This window comes from Lampetra planeri, chromosome 5, assembly GCF_965212315.1.
Source record: "Lampetra planeri chromosome 5, kcLamPlan1.2.h2, whole genome shotgun sequence".
NCBI lineage: Eukaryota > Metazoa > Chordata > Hyperoartia > Petromyzontiformes > Petromyzontidae > Lampetra > Lampetra planeri.
Genome location: NC_136111.1, coordinates 13,310,938 through 13,324,207, shown reverse-complemented (window position 1 = coordinate 13,324,207; position 13,270 = coordinate 13,310,938). Strand labels below are relative to the sequence as shown.

Sequence of the window (13,270 nt, the reverse complement as noted above, 5' to 3'; positions counted from 1 at the left end):
GCAAATATGCCCGACTGTGAGGGCGGGCACAAGCCGGCGTGAGTAGGTTAAACTTTGAGTTTTATAAGGGCACCACAGGGTGACCAGCCCCTCCCCACCCAGCCCCACCCCTCCCACCCTCCACCCAGCCCCACCCTTCCCACCCAGCCCCTCCCCACCCTCCCCACCCAGCCCCTCCCCACCCAGCCCCTCCCTCCCCACCCAGCCCCTCCCTGCACGACGGACGGACACAATAATCCCCTGTGGGCTGGTGTAACCAGGAGGTTCCTACCAGTATAAGTGCGATATACCTGGTAAAATCCCATACTTTTTATTTAAAAATGTGATTTGATATACTCGTCTGATGTTGCCTGACCCAAGCAGAGGACTGCCCACCATCTGTGGTGACACGGACCACAATACGTTCAACATTTTTTCCCAACCAACAATACGTTCAACACATCTTCCCAACTAGGACGGAAGCTGTAATATTTTCGAAAAAATTGAGCAGTGTATAATTGTATCTTGTGTCAATTTAATGGCAGTGAATCTTGCGCGAAAGTATGTCATCAAACACTTCACTGCATTTCACTGTAGCACTGTATTAATGGCAGTGAATCTGGCATAAAACGAAGTCATCAAACACTTCACTTCAGTTCACTGTAGCACTGTATATAACTGACCTTCAATTTGTTAAAATTCACTGCTCTGATACTTTATTCTCTTCTGCTTTCGGTCGCTGGGGTTGAAATAAATTGGAATTCAATACAGTATCTGGAAAATCATCGAGACATATCTATTTTACCATAATGTAGAAGCATAAATTAGACTTACATTTTGTCTAAAGTGCTGAAGAAATAAAGACACAAAATAAACTTTGTTGCTGCGTAGAATGATTTATTAGATTCACTTTCAATAAAGAAACGTCAAACTTAAAGCGAATTTGCGAAAAAAAAAATTCCGCTCGACCTTCTGCGCGAGTGTAAAAAATCCACCCGCTCATGAATATTAATGCTGGAGAGGTGCAATATGTGGAGTGACGTCACACGCGGGACACACAAACATACATTCTTGGCTCATTATAGCAGTAATTGCACACTCCCGTTCCAGTTCTTGACAAGAGAAACGGCTGCTTCTCTCCAGAGAGCATTCCACACGGTCAGATAAAACAATCTCCGTTTGTTTCTGGAGGCTTCCCTTGGCGCAAGAGGTCTGAGTCCCTTGACTCAGCCCAAAGGTGTTTGTCCAGTTGATGTTATATGAAGACAAGCCCCACACGCTTAACTTGACTTTGTGGAGCTTGTAGTTTCCGTGAATGCATGAGAAGTACCCTCGGACGGATGTGGTACAGCAACAAGACTGGTAGGTACCTCCTGGTTACACCAGCCCACAGGGGATTATTCTGTCCGTCCGTCGTGCATCCAAACCCACCCCGACCTTCCCATCCCACCCCGACCTTCCCATCCCTCCCCGACCCCCCCCATCCCTCCCATGCTGCTGTTGCGGCGTCGCCAGCACCGCCCCACCAAAGATTTGAGCCACAAGCCGCCACTGCGTCGCATTGTTTATAATGACTGGGCGAGACATCCGGGTGGTGCCCCCCCACCACAAGACAAAGATCCCCCGTATAGCCTTGGCAGACTGTAGGAGCAAGTGCTGTTAGTGAGCACCTATGAAGGCCGGCACGGCACACGAGGGGGTGGGTGGCCAACACCACGCCCGGCCGCCTTTGTCTCCCAAGTAGCGATGTTTACACATCGCACCAGGTACTCATTTGAGGCTGAGTCGACCTAGGGGAGACCCCGGACCGGTTAAGATAATCGTCACTGGGTGTGGGCCGTGAGCGGGAATCGAACCCGGGTGGCCGGGTTCATAGCGCAGCGCGCTAACAACTACACTACCGCTCCCCACACCCCCCCCCCACACACCCGCCCCCCACATCCCCACCATCCACACCACCCACACCCGCCCCGCACACCCCAACCACCCGCCCCCCACACCCCAACCACCCGCCCCCCACACCCCAACCACCCGCACCCACACCCCCACCACCCACACCAACCACCCACACCCTCACCACCCACACCCCCACCCCCTAAACAGGAGGGGCGCCTGGGGCGGTGGCCCCGCCTTTCCCCCTCCCCCCCCCAAACCCCTCCCCTCTCCCCCCCCACACCTCCTCCCCTCTCTGTCCACATCATCATCATGTCCCCGGTGCGTGCGCAAATGTGACGAGATCGGGCGCATTCCGGGCGATTTGTGTCAATAGAATTCGCGTGTAGTTGACATCAAGGACCCCCCGGCCACCCTCGACTCTGCGATACTTTAGTAGTAGTAGTCGTCGTCGTAGTCGTCGTTGTGCACAGTGAGGTCGAGTGCTATTCGCCAGCGACGATGAAAGTTGGCACCGGCACGCGAGGGAGTGGGGTGGCCAGCACAAAGCACAGTGCTGGGTTGTTATTTTTTTGTAATACACACCGCAACATTTGAGGTTGAGTCGACCTAGGGGAATCCCATGATCGGTTCAGATAATCGCCACTGATGTTGGCCGGGAGCTGGGAAATAACCAGGGTCGCCGGGTTCGTCACGCAGTGCACGAACCACGAGACTACACGCACAGGCGTACAGATATCCCCTGTGTCGCCTTAACATATAGAGTTTTGGGGCAGATCCTGTTCGTAACCAACTATGAAGGCGACGACTTGGTGCGTCGCCAGCACCACGCCTCGCCGCCTTTGGGGCGATATTCACACATCACACCAGTTACTCATTTCAGGCTGAGTCGACCTAGGGAAGGCCCAGGGCCGATTCTGATAAATCGCCGCTGGTATTGGCCGTGAGTGGGAATCAAACTGGGGTTGGCCGGGGTTCGTAGCGCACGCAGCGCGCTAAATCACGACACCACCGCTCCCCCGGGTACACACGGAGCCACACACGTGCAGTGCGCATCCATAGACACACAGCCATAGACGTAGCCAATACCGATACCATTCGCCACCAAGTGACATCACCACGATGCCTGTGCCAGGCCAGGTGCACTTCGAGGCCACGTGAAGTGTCGAAGGCTCGCTGACAGGAGAAAGCGGTGCCATGGGTTGACTGACTGAGATGCCCGGTAGATGCCCCACCAGCTGTACCCCCCACCCCACTGCGCCAACTTGCTGTATTTTATCCACCCTGCGCTCCGCTAGTTGTTGTGAGCGTCGCTCCTTTGCCCTCCGTTGTTGCTGGAGGGCGACTGCCTCCAACTGCCCAGCAGCAGCAATATCCTTCACGAGCCTCCTCCTCCACAGAGGCCGATCTTGACACCGCTGGTAGCAGTCGTCGGCAAGTCCACTCAGCCCCACATCCTCCCGTACCGCATCACTCCATCCCTTCCCCAGCCCGTGTGAATACAACAGCCATAGACATACATACACACAGACAAAAAGACAAAACAACCCACACATCACGCACACACGCGCGCGCACACAGCGGTCCCCCTTCCCCAAACCAGATGTGGTTTGAGAAGAAGACGAAAAAAAACTTGTGCGGAATTATTAAAGCGCCGTGACGACACGGGCCTCGCTCGGGGAGGCTAAGCGCCGTGAGCTGGCGGGTTCCGAGTTCGCGCCCGGGTACACGGAGAGAGAGAGACAGAGAGAGAGAGCCACGGAGAGAGACAGAGAGCCACGGAGAGAGACACACACAGAGAGCCACGGAGAGACAGAGCGCCACGTGGGGAAAGGGAGCGACGCGGAGACGAGAGAGCAAAGTACGTCTAGAGGAGCCGCGCGGAGAGAGTTACGCGGAGAGAGAGAGAAGAGATACCTACGTGAAGAGAGAGACAAGAGATACCTACGTGAAGAGAGAGAGTAGCCACGTGAAGAGATCTCTACGCGGAGAGAGTGGGAAGCCGCGCTAAGAGAGAAGCGATCTACGGTGAAGACAATTGAACCGTGTCGTGGTGGCTGTCGTGGTGGTGCACGGTCGTTGCGGTGGTGGTGGCGACGGTTGCAACAATAAGCCATGTGGCCCTTGCCACTCTTCAAGCAGCACTTGGTAAAGGTACGAGGCGCGCCGCGCACACACAAAGATCCCCGTATGGCCTCGGCACACTTGGGGGCATTTACTGTGAGCGAGGGCCACTCCCGGCCGCCTTTCTCTCCCCAAGTGGTGATGTTTACACACCGCACCAGGCGCAGTCCTTATTTGAGGCTGAGTCGCCCTAAGGGAGGCCCAGAACCGGTTCAAGTAGTGGTCACCGGTGTTGGGCGTGAGCGGGAATCGAACTCGGGTCGCCGGGTTCGTAGCGCAAGAGAGACAACCGCTACCCCAGCACGCACACGCGCACAATGACAGTGGTGGAGGCGACGCACGTGGTCTTTAATATCGCCATGCAGCGTGGAGTCAAAGTGCTCACAGACGGGCACCAATGGTGTGGTGACCGTGGTCATTATTGTTGTGTCCGTGCGATAATGTTGCCAGCAACGATGACAGTATGCAGTTGAGGACGTGTAGTGGCGTAGCGTGGTTGGCATGGGCCCTGGTGTGGAGGAATGAGATTCAGGAGCCCTTCCCTGCCCAACTTCCTTTCCCCCCTCATTTTAGCCCGGCGCCTTGGCCCCTCTGGCCCGTGGGACCCACGCGCAGTTGCACTGCCTACACACTCGATAGCGAATCCACTGGCTGAAGTGATTGGAGTAGTGGTGACTGCGTTTTGGTGGTATCGATTGTGCTGAAGTCGGTGTTGATATGGCTTGTATTGGTGAGCATTGCGATGACAATGCTGACGGCGCTCTCGTGATTTCGGCAAAAGTTGTGATGGCAGTGGTGATCGTAGGGATGGGTCCTGTGGAAACGTGGTGGTAGTAGTGTTCGTTTCATAATTGTGGTGGCGTTTGTGAGATCTGTGACGATCATGATTCTAATGCTGATAGAGGAGGTCCCGTACAGTATTTGCTCTTGACCAGCAGACCGTATATTGTACATGGTGATGATGAAGGGTATTGTGCCAATGACCGTGATTAAGGTCCTGGTATTGATGATGATGGCGCTTACAATGATGGCTTTTCTAATTCTGATGGGGTTGTTGGAGCTGAATGTTCTTGCAAGAACAGAGGATGGTGGCAGGGGGAAGGCTTAGGTGCAGGTGATTGTGATGGTGGAAACGACTTTGGTGACCGCAGTGTTGGCAGTAGTAGTGAGGGTGGTGTGTGCTCTACATGTGTAACGCGCGTGTGTGTGTGCATGCTTTAATAATGCATCTCGTGTCCTCAACACTAACACTGCTTGAACACAAAACACACACACAAACAACACCCAACAACAACAACCGCCGCCACCACCACCACGACCAATACAATCGCAGCTCTACGCACACCTCTGCCGCAAGATGGCAACTGCCCGCAGCAGGCGAGGCAGCGGAAGCAGCAGCGGCAGCAGCGACATTGGCGGTGGTGCCGCCAGCTGCAGCGGCAGCAGGAGAAGTCTCCTGCCTCCGGCAGTCGACGTCCGAGCCAAGGCCTTCCTGAGCCGGACAACACAGACCGACGCCGCCCTGGACTTGAACCCGTCCACCCCGCGTCGCCGAGTCATCACCAAGGACGGCCGCAGCAACGTGCGCTTTGGGAACGTGCAGGGCCGACGCTCGCTCTACCTCAGCGACCTGTGGACGACGTTCGTCGACATGCGCTGGCGCTACAAGCTCGTGCTCTTCAGCGCCGCGTTCACCGGCACGTGGTTTGTCTTCGGTCTGCTGTGGTACCTGCTCGCGCTTTGGCACGGCGACATCGGCGGCGTCGCCGCGTCACCTACGCCGACGCCCCTGCCGCCAACGTCGGAGCTTGGGGGGAACGCAGAAGCGGAGACACCGCCGGTGCCCGGAGAAGCCTCGAACCACACGCCGTGCGTGTCCAACGTGGCGACGCTCACGGGCGCGTTTCTCTTCTCGCTCGAGTCCCAGACGACCATTGGCTACGGCTTCCGCTGCATCACGGAGGAGTGCCCGGCCGCCACGGCGCTGCTCATCGTGCAGCTCGTGCTCACCACCATCCTCGAGGTGCAGGACCCGTGCGCTGCTGCTGCTGCTGCTCGCCCCGACTGCTACTGCGCTTCCATGCCATGTCATGTGTTTATTGGGGAAAGCCTCACTGAGTATCAGGACCAATTTTTGTTCTGGAGGTATCCTGCATTGGGATGTTTGTGCCAATTCTGTTTTCCACGAATGTGCGTTTTGATTTGCATGAAAGAAAGTTGGAGTAACCGGGATAATCCCATCATGCTTGTGAAAGGATAACAACACTCGAAAGTCCACACAGATGGGTGCATGCATCCACTTGCAATTCTGTCATGTTATGGCCACCTTGCAGCCCAGCGGGTTTGTAAATTTCAAATATTTTTTTATTTACAAACCCATACCGCTAGAACACTGGATAACAGGGATGTGCAATGCTGAGAACCTAAGAGTCAAGGCTCCGTCTCTGACATCAAACAGTTTCATTTTATAGTTTTTATTCTCGCTGTGCTTTCGGCAGCATGTTTTGAGATGAAGGGTCAAATCGTAGTTCTCGCAAAGCTTGTGCATCACCCCGTATATTAGAGAACAGTCAGCAGAAGGTGATGAAACATTGCTCTGAAATTCCTCTAACGGACCTCATTCACACTAGGAGACACACTTTCCCACACCTTACAACACATAAATGTTCATCACATGGCAGTCAACCCCATGTGTTTATAATTCACAAAGCTGGAAATCGAGGCAATTATGTGAAAATGAAAACTTAACGTAATATTTGTTTTTACAGTCACTTGGTGAGCAAACTAAGAGCATGACCTCTCGACACTTGAGGACCCAGATCTGGGGTGGTGACCCAGATTCGAACCCGACAACTCCATGGAGCCAGCTGGATGCTCTTCACCCTGAGCCAGTCGGCCACCTTCATCAACGTTGTGGCTCTTAAAGCCAGCGCTACGAGTCTTAACATACGCGTCACTGTCAGCCAGGGTGGTGATGTCTGTGATCGCATGGTCGTCCACGGCAGCACTGTCAATGGCAACGTCCTCTACTGTGTCAATGCCTCGCCCTCCCTGCGTAGGTGTTCGTGACCGGCGCTCTTCTCGCCAAGGTTGCACGTCCAAAGAGCCGCGCCGAGAACGTCCGCTTCAGTCGGCGCGCCGTTGTGTCGTGGTACGGCAGCGGCGGCAGCGCTGGCCAGGGCCGCCCGTGCCTGTCGGTGCGCGTGGCCGACATACGGCGCCGCGGGCTCTTGCTCGCGTGCCGCGCTACCGGAAAACTGCTGCACTCGCGCGTCACGGCCGAGGGCGAACCCATCGCCCTCGAGCAGGCCAGCGTCGACTTCCGGGCCGACGCCACCGGCGTCGACGATAGCCCCTTCCTGGCACTGCCCATCACGTTCCGGCACTTTCTGGACACTCCTCGGAGCCCCCTGGGCTGGCTGCTGGAGGAGGAGGGGACGCAGCGCGGCCCGCGTGAGCGGCCATTCGGGAGCGAGCGCGGGCTGGTGGGGCACGGCCACGGGCGAGGGCCGCTCGGGGACTTTGAGCTCGTGGTGTTGCTCAGCGCCACCGTGGAGGCGACGAGCGCCACCTGCCAGGTTCCCGCACGGTGCCAGTGGCGGTACTCTGCATGGGCGGGCAAATGAAGCAAAGGCTCTCGGGTGCCGGCCAGCTCAATAGGCCCCAGATTCACGAAAGAGGGTTGCATCAAATAATTGGCTCAATTACGCATAGCAGGATCATTAATGTAAACACCAGTTCATCTATCTTGCCTTTTATTTTATCTGCATCTCTCCTCTCATCTCACTACATCTATATTTGTGTCTTATATTTTTCTTATCTCACTAAAAGCTACATCTGTTGTCTACATCTCTTCTGTCATCTCATCTCAGTACAAGAATAATTTCTGTTCAGGGTCCGCAATGGGCCGGTATCACTACTGCCATACACTACCACTACTGTCAATTCATCGGTGCATCATAGTCGTCATCATCACTGTATCTTTGTTGAACTTCTTGTATGTAGCTAACCAAGCTAATCAGAGGTGCGCGGGAAGGACAACAAACACAGTGGCTGTGGGTAGCTTGATCGTCACCTTGGGAGTTGTGGACATGCTCACAGTAATGTAAACTATCTTCAGCACGTTAAATTCACAGTGATGTTGGGCTATTACTGTGGCCCATGGCCATGGCCTTGTCGTTTTAACCCCCATGTGAATGCACATCCCAGTGACTTTTCAAAACCATCTCAGAGGTGTGTTTTGTTTTGGACTTGTATGTTTTTCATTTTCACTGTCTGAAGTAAAAACTAGATTGTTGATCGTTTATCTGTCATGAATATATCCGTAACTATATCGGTATCTCCGGGACACTTCTCTCCTGGTTACAGTCTTACCTCTCAAATTGCTTATCCTACAATTCCATGCAAAGAGTGAGTGAACTGCAAAACCACCACCATGATTCTCCATGAACTCACCACTTCCTACCTCTCCTACTTTCATAATCACTCCACTCACCACCAGATAATCTCCACTTGGGCATGAAAGGCTTTTTCTCAAAACCCTCCATCAAATTCCACTCAGGTGGTGGTTGCTCCTTGTCTGCTGCTGCTGCCGCCCGATGGTCTTTAATATCCAAATCCATGCTGTAGACTCATTGCTCCCGTCTAAATAGAAGGTGAAGACCTTCCTCCCATGCTCATGACTCTCTTGTACCTATGCAGCTTATTTATTCACTCGATCACTTAAACAATGCACCTCCCCGTTGGCAGTTCCCCGTAATTCAGCGTTTCGAGATGCAGATGCATTTAGATGCTCGAAAAATCCAACTTGTATACACAAGGTTGGTTAACCTCTGGAATAAGTGCCACATTATAATTTCTGCTTGATTTATCGGCAGTGTCTGCGACTGCCGTTACATTCACCTAAGCTGATGACGTGATAATGTTGATGGCCACAATGACGGTGATGATCACCATGCTGCTGCTGATCTTGATGATAAAATAATGTGGTGCCGATGATAATAACAATGATTATATTTCGATTTAAAGCTTTCGTGACTGCAGGGATTCATCTTCTTGGTTCTTTCGGTAAAGTCACGTAGAAGGGAAATAATAAAATTAACACCTAATATTATCTTATTATTTCCCTTATACGTGACTTTACCGAAAGAACCAAGAAGAATAATGATTATGTTTGCTCATGACGCTGACAATGGTGCCGATGATGTTGGTGGTGACGACGTGCAGGTGAGAACCTCGTACCTGCCCGAGGAGGTGCTCTGGGGCTACGACTTCGCTCCCATCATCTCCCTCTCCCCCAGCGGGAAGTACACGGCCGACCTCTCCCGGTTTGATGAGGTATAGTTTCCACCACATTAAAGCCATTCTGATGTTTCTACCCTAGCCCTCCATGTAGATGCACTCGTGGACAACTCGTCTGCCAATCCACTACTGGGTGAGGGCCTCTGCATCCCTCGCGGGTTGTGGGGGTTATTTGGCTATATTGGATCATGCTGGTCCATGTGGGTTGGTGAAGGCAGGATGCAAAGACATGTTCGCATAGAAGAGTGGTTCTCAAAGTGTGGTATCTGGGTCACCAGTGATCCGTGACGGTCCTCCACGCGGTCCGTGGGTTGATGCAAATGCAGGTTGACAGGGAAATAATGACAATGTTTATACCTTTTGTTTTGGACATTAATTAACATTTAACTTATTTTTTTTTATGAAGTTAGGTAAACTACCCTGATTAAACTCCCATAACCCTCCGATCTAAATGTCATGAGGGGTGGGGGGCTGTGTAGTCCGTGTAATGTTTGCATCGGTTGAGCTGTTCGCGGGCAAAAAAATTGTAGAAACACTGGCATAGAAGAGCAGTATGTCAATGGAATTGGTTGCACTGCCTCCTACTGCCCACAACATGACCCTGCAGCATATGTCATGGATTCTTCATGGTGTTCGCCCAAGTAAGTACTATCCAGGTTCAACCCCACTTAGCCACAGAGATCTGATGAAGTCGTACACATTCTGGGTTATTTGGTTATAGTATTGTAATTCTTGCACGGGTGCCTTAGTTTGGCTCTTTAAATCAGTGTGTTACATGAATCTTCAGAACCTAAATATTGTCTTTGGCCTCTGCAACTGGCGGGGCGAGGGGGAGAACAGTTATTAAACATGCCCAACGTGAAGCTAATGATTACTTTTCAAATTATATATTTAATTGTGGTGCTCAAAGTTTAGCACACACACAACTCCGGGCGCTGTGTGATGGTGAGCACGGCACATGACCGCATGTTCCTGAACACCGGCTACTTTCACGGTGTTTTTTTGATGTACTTTGTACGAAATATTAATATAAATATTAATTTAAAACCTTTCGTGGTGGAGGGGGTGGCCGATTGGCTTAGGTATAAGAGCACTGAGTCAGATGCTGGGATCGTGGGTAAGAATCTGGATGTCCATCCATGATTAAATTGGGGTGTTAAATATACTGTAGTGTGTTAAATGTTTCGGTTCGCTAACCATTGACTGCATAAGAAAAACACAATTTTGTTTGTCACTTAATTTGGCTAATTCCAACTCTGATATTTAAGTTATATATATTAAAAACTTAGTAGTATGTATAATCATGGGTTAAAATTGAGCGAATACATTAACAGAATAGTTAGATTTACATGAATTGTCATGCAAACATTTGATGCAAGTGGCACGAGTGGTTACACGTCACACATTTGGAGTTGATCTCGTGTAAAAACAAATAATTCATTCCATGTTGCCAAGAAAATCTGTTGGAATAAAATTGGGAAGAAGATTGACCACAATTATAATAAGAAACTGAATTTGGTACTAAAATACTGCCGGTACGTTTGCTGCCATCTGTAATACTGGCAGTATGCAAAGTACCACATACTCGTCGAGTGACAGACCAGATGCTGCAGATTCAGTTGTAGTTGTGACCACTAGCAGGAGTGGCGTCTCCCTGTCGCGTCCGTGTCTGCCCCCAGGTGGTCCACGTGCCGATGCCGTGCTGTGTAGGTGAGCGACACGCGGCGCCGCAGCCCTCGTCGTTGCCGTCACCGCCGTCGCGGCCCCTCCCGCCGTTCCCTCCACCGTTCCCCCAGGAAGGTGGCCTCAGAACCAACGGGGTGGCCCTGGGCCCCAGGGAGGGCGGTATGGACTGTGAAGTAGTGCGCGTCAGCAACGTATGAAAGTACTCCACCCCTGAGCACAAGTGGTAACATCGTTGATTATACCCCAGCTTCCTGCCACCAGATTTCGTAACAGAGCCGCCACTGTCAGAGGGAAATACGGGGTATTTTGGTTAAAGGGCACTGATCGATACAACTTTCAACAGTTGCGGTTAATGATTGCTCAAGTGTTTATGACAAACTGACATGGTGTGGCGTTATCTTGAACAATAAAATGTGCCGATTATTTAAATGTGATGCTGTAAACACCAGAAACAAAAATGAGCCGAAAACTGAAAAGGTCACGTGCTAATATAGATGGGAACCAGTGCTGAACAGTTTTGAAGATGGTGCACACAAGTCAAACGCCAATCTTACGTCTAATAACCAACCAGTAACACCCATGCCACTGACTCAAACCTAGCCCCGCCTCCAGTGCTTTGCCAGGCTCTATTTAGAGTTTTTATTCACTTTCCAGTTTTGGTGTCCGCAGTACGGATTTGCCACCAGCGCCAGCCCTGGTGATGCAACTTGCCACCAGCACCACCTCTGGTGACACTAATTGCTGTCACGTACATTTCCCGATGTCAGCTCTCTTTCCCGGTGCCATTATTGGACAACATCTTTTGGTTGTTGCTGCCGCCTGTCCCCTGATCTCTGCTGACTTCTCGTGGAAGCTACGGGGCTGCCTGCCACTGGCCGCCAGTTTGTTTGTAATTGGGCAACCACCGTCTGCCACCGCTGCCGGTTTGTAATGGCGCCAAAACTGCTGCTGGCAGCAATCTGCGATGCGTTTGCCTCCCTGGTGCAGCAGCCGCCAAGTTTTGATCCCGGCGTCGCTGTGACTGGATGAGCTGGTGGGGGGGCGCAGTACAGAAAGTAGGTTTCAGAGCCAACGAGGTTGTAACTGTAGGTTGCAGTAGCAGCAGATTAACGGTATACTAGCACTTTATACTTTGCCTAATACGCGTGTACATGCACGAAAATACAACAAATTGTCCAAACATCCCAGACTAACTTCTGACCATTAGAGCCTTGAAGAATCTGCGGTTTGCCCGGGGAAAGATTTTTATCTTTTCTAAATATCTCGACACAGAATGTCAAGTCACGCATGGACTTGATGCTTTCCTTGGCTGTACTGTAGATCACATACGGGTGTTAATATCAATGAGATGTACTTAATTTAAGCATGCAAAAACATACTCGACATGCCTACATACAAAGCATATACGCGTGCAAGAGCTCAACACAAATTTTTGCTGCTTCATAGGAAAATCAGAAAATAAAATATTGTAAGCGAGCAAACAAGGGGATTGTTTGAATGACTGAAAGGATATGAAGGGTGGCTCGGTATTCACTACGTCCAGGTACCTCGCTGAGGCAGAAAGCCTGAGGCAAAGTAAATGCGTAATTGCAGGATGCCAATTGCGGCCGTGTTTATTTTTCATGGGAAAACGCACAACATTGCACAAGACAAAACTGGCCACAAGGCACCCAATGTTACGCGCGTATAAACAGCACTGAAAGGATGTGTTTTTCATGTTATCTTTAAATAAATCCCAACTTTTTACTGATATAAAACCGCCCTAATATCGTAGCCCTGATTGTGACTGGAAGAAAAAAAAATCAACGTATAGTGGATTCACGTTTTGGGCAACGGTCCATTTTGGAGGAAAGTTGTAAAATACACAAATAGAATCTGATTCAACTGCAATAAAAAAAACGTGCGCCAGACAAAATAGAATTTGGATTAACGGGATACCAAATATTCGCGTTTCTGCCGAATATTAACTTGTTTATTTAATTCCCGCTTTGGACGACATAAACGCATTGTCTTGGAAGTGGACAACTGTAGGATGCAGTTTTAGTTTCGTCATTGCGATCATTTTAACCCCCCCTCCTCCATCCCACTGTGTTTGAAGCTGTAGAGGTTGTCCACCATAATGCCGTCTAAAGACTTTGTAAGGTTGTGGGATTGTCTGTCGTGTTGAGTCTTTACGACCTCTCTGGGTTCATGTGGAGTTTCCTGCTATTGACAGTCACTGCACTTTCGGTTCCAAGAAGGGGAAATGGTTCAATTGTACATGTATAAATAAAACCTTCCTCATAAA

The 13,270-nt window shown here is 51.0% G+C and overlaps 1 protein-coding gene across 1 annotated transcript; it reads left to right on the top strand.

Annotated features, from left to right (window-relative positions):
- Positions 1-3,287: 3,287 nt before the first annotated feature.
- On the top strand, positions 3,288-13,270 carry LOC144718913 (ATP-sensitive inward rectifier potassium channel 10-like). Its single transcript, XM_078594517.1, has 5 exons — positions 3,288-4,026; positions 5,330-6,019; positions 7,056-7,574; positions 9,223-9,333; positions 10,977-13,270. The coding sequence occupies exons 1-5, from the start codon at positions 3,988-3,990 to the stop codon at positions 11,178-11,180; spliced, it is 1,563 nt and encodes a 520-aa protein (XP_078450643.1). The 5' UTR covers positions 3,288-3,987; the 3' UTR covers positions 11,181-13,270.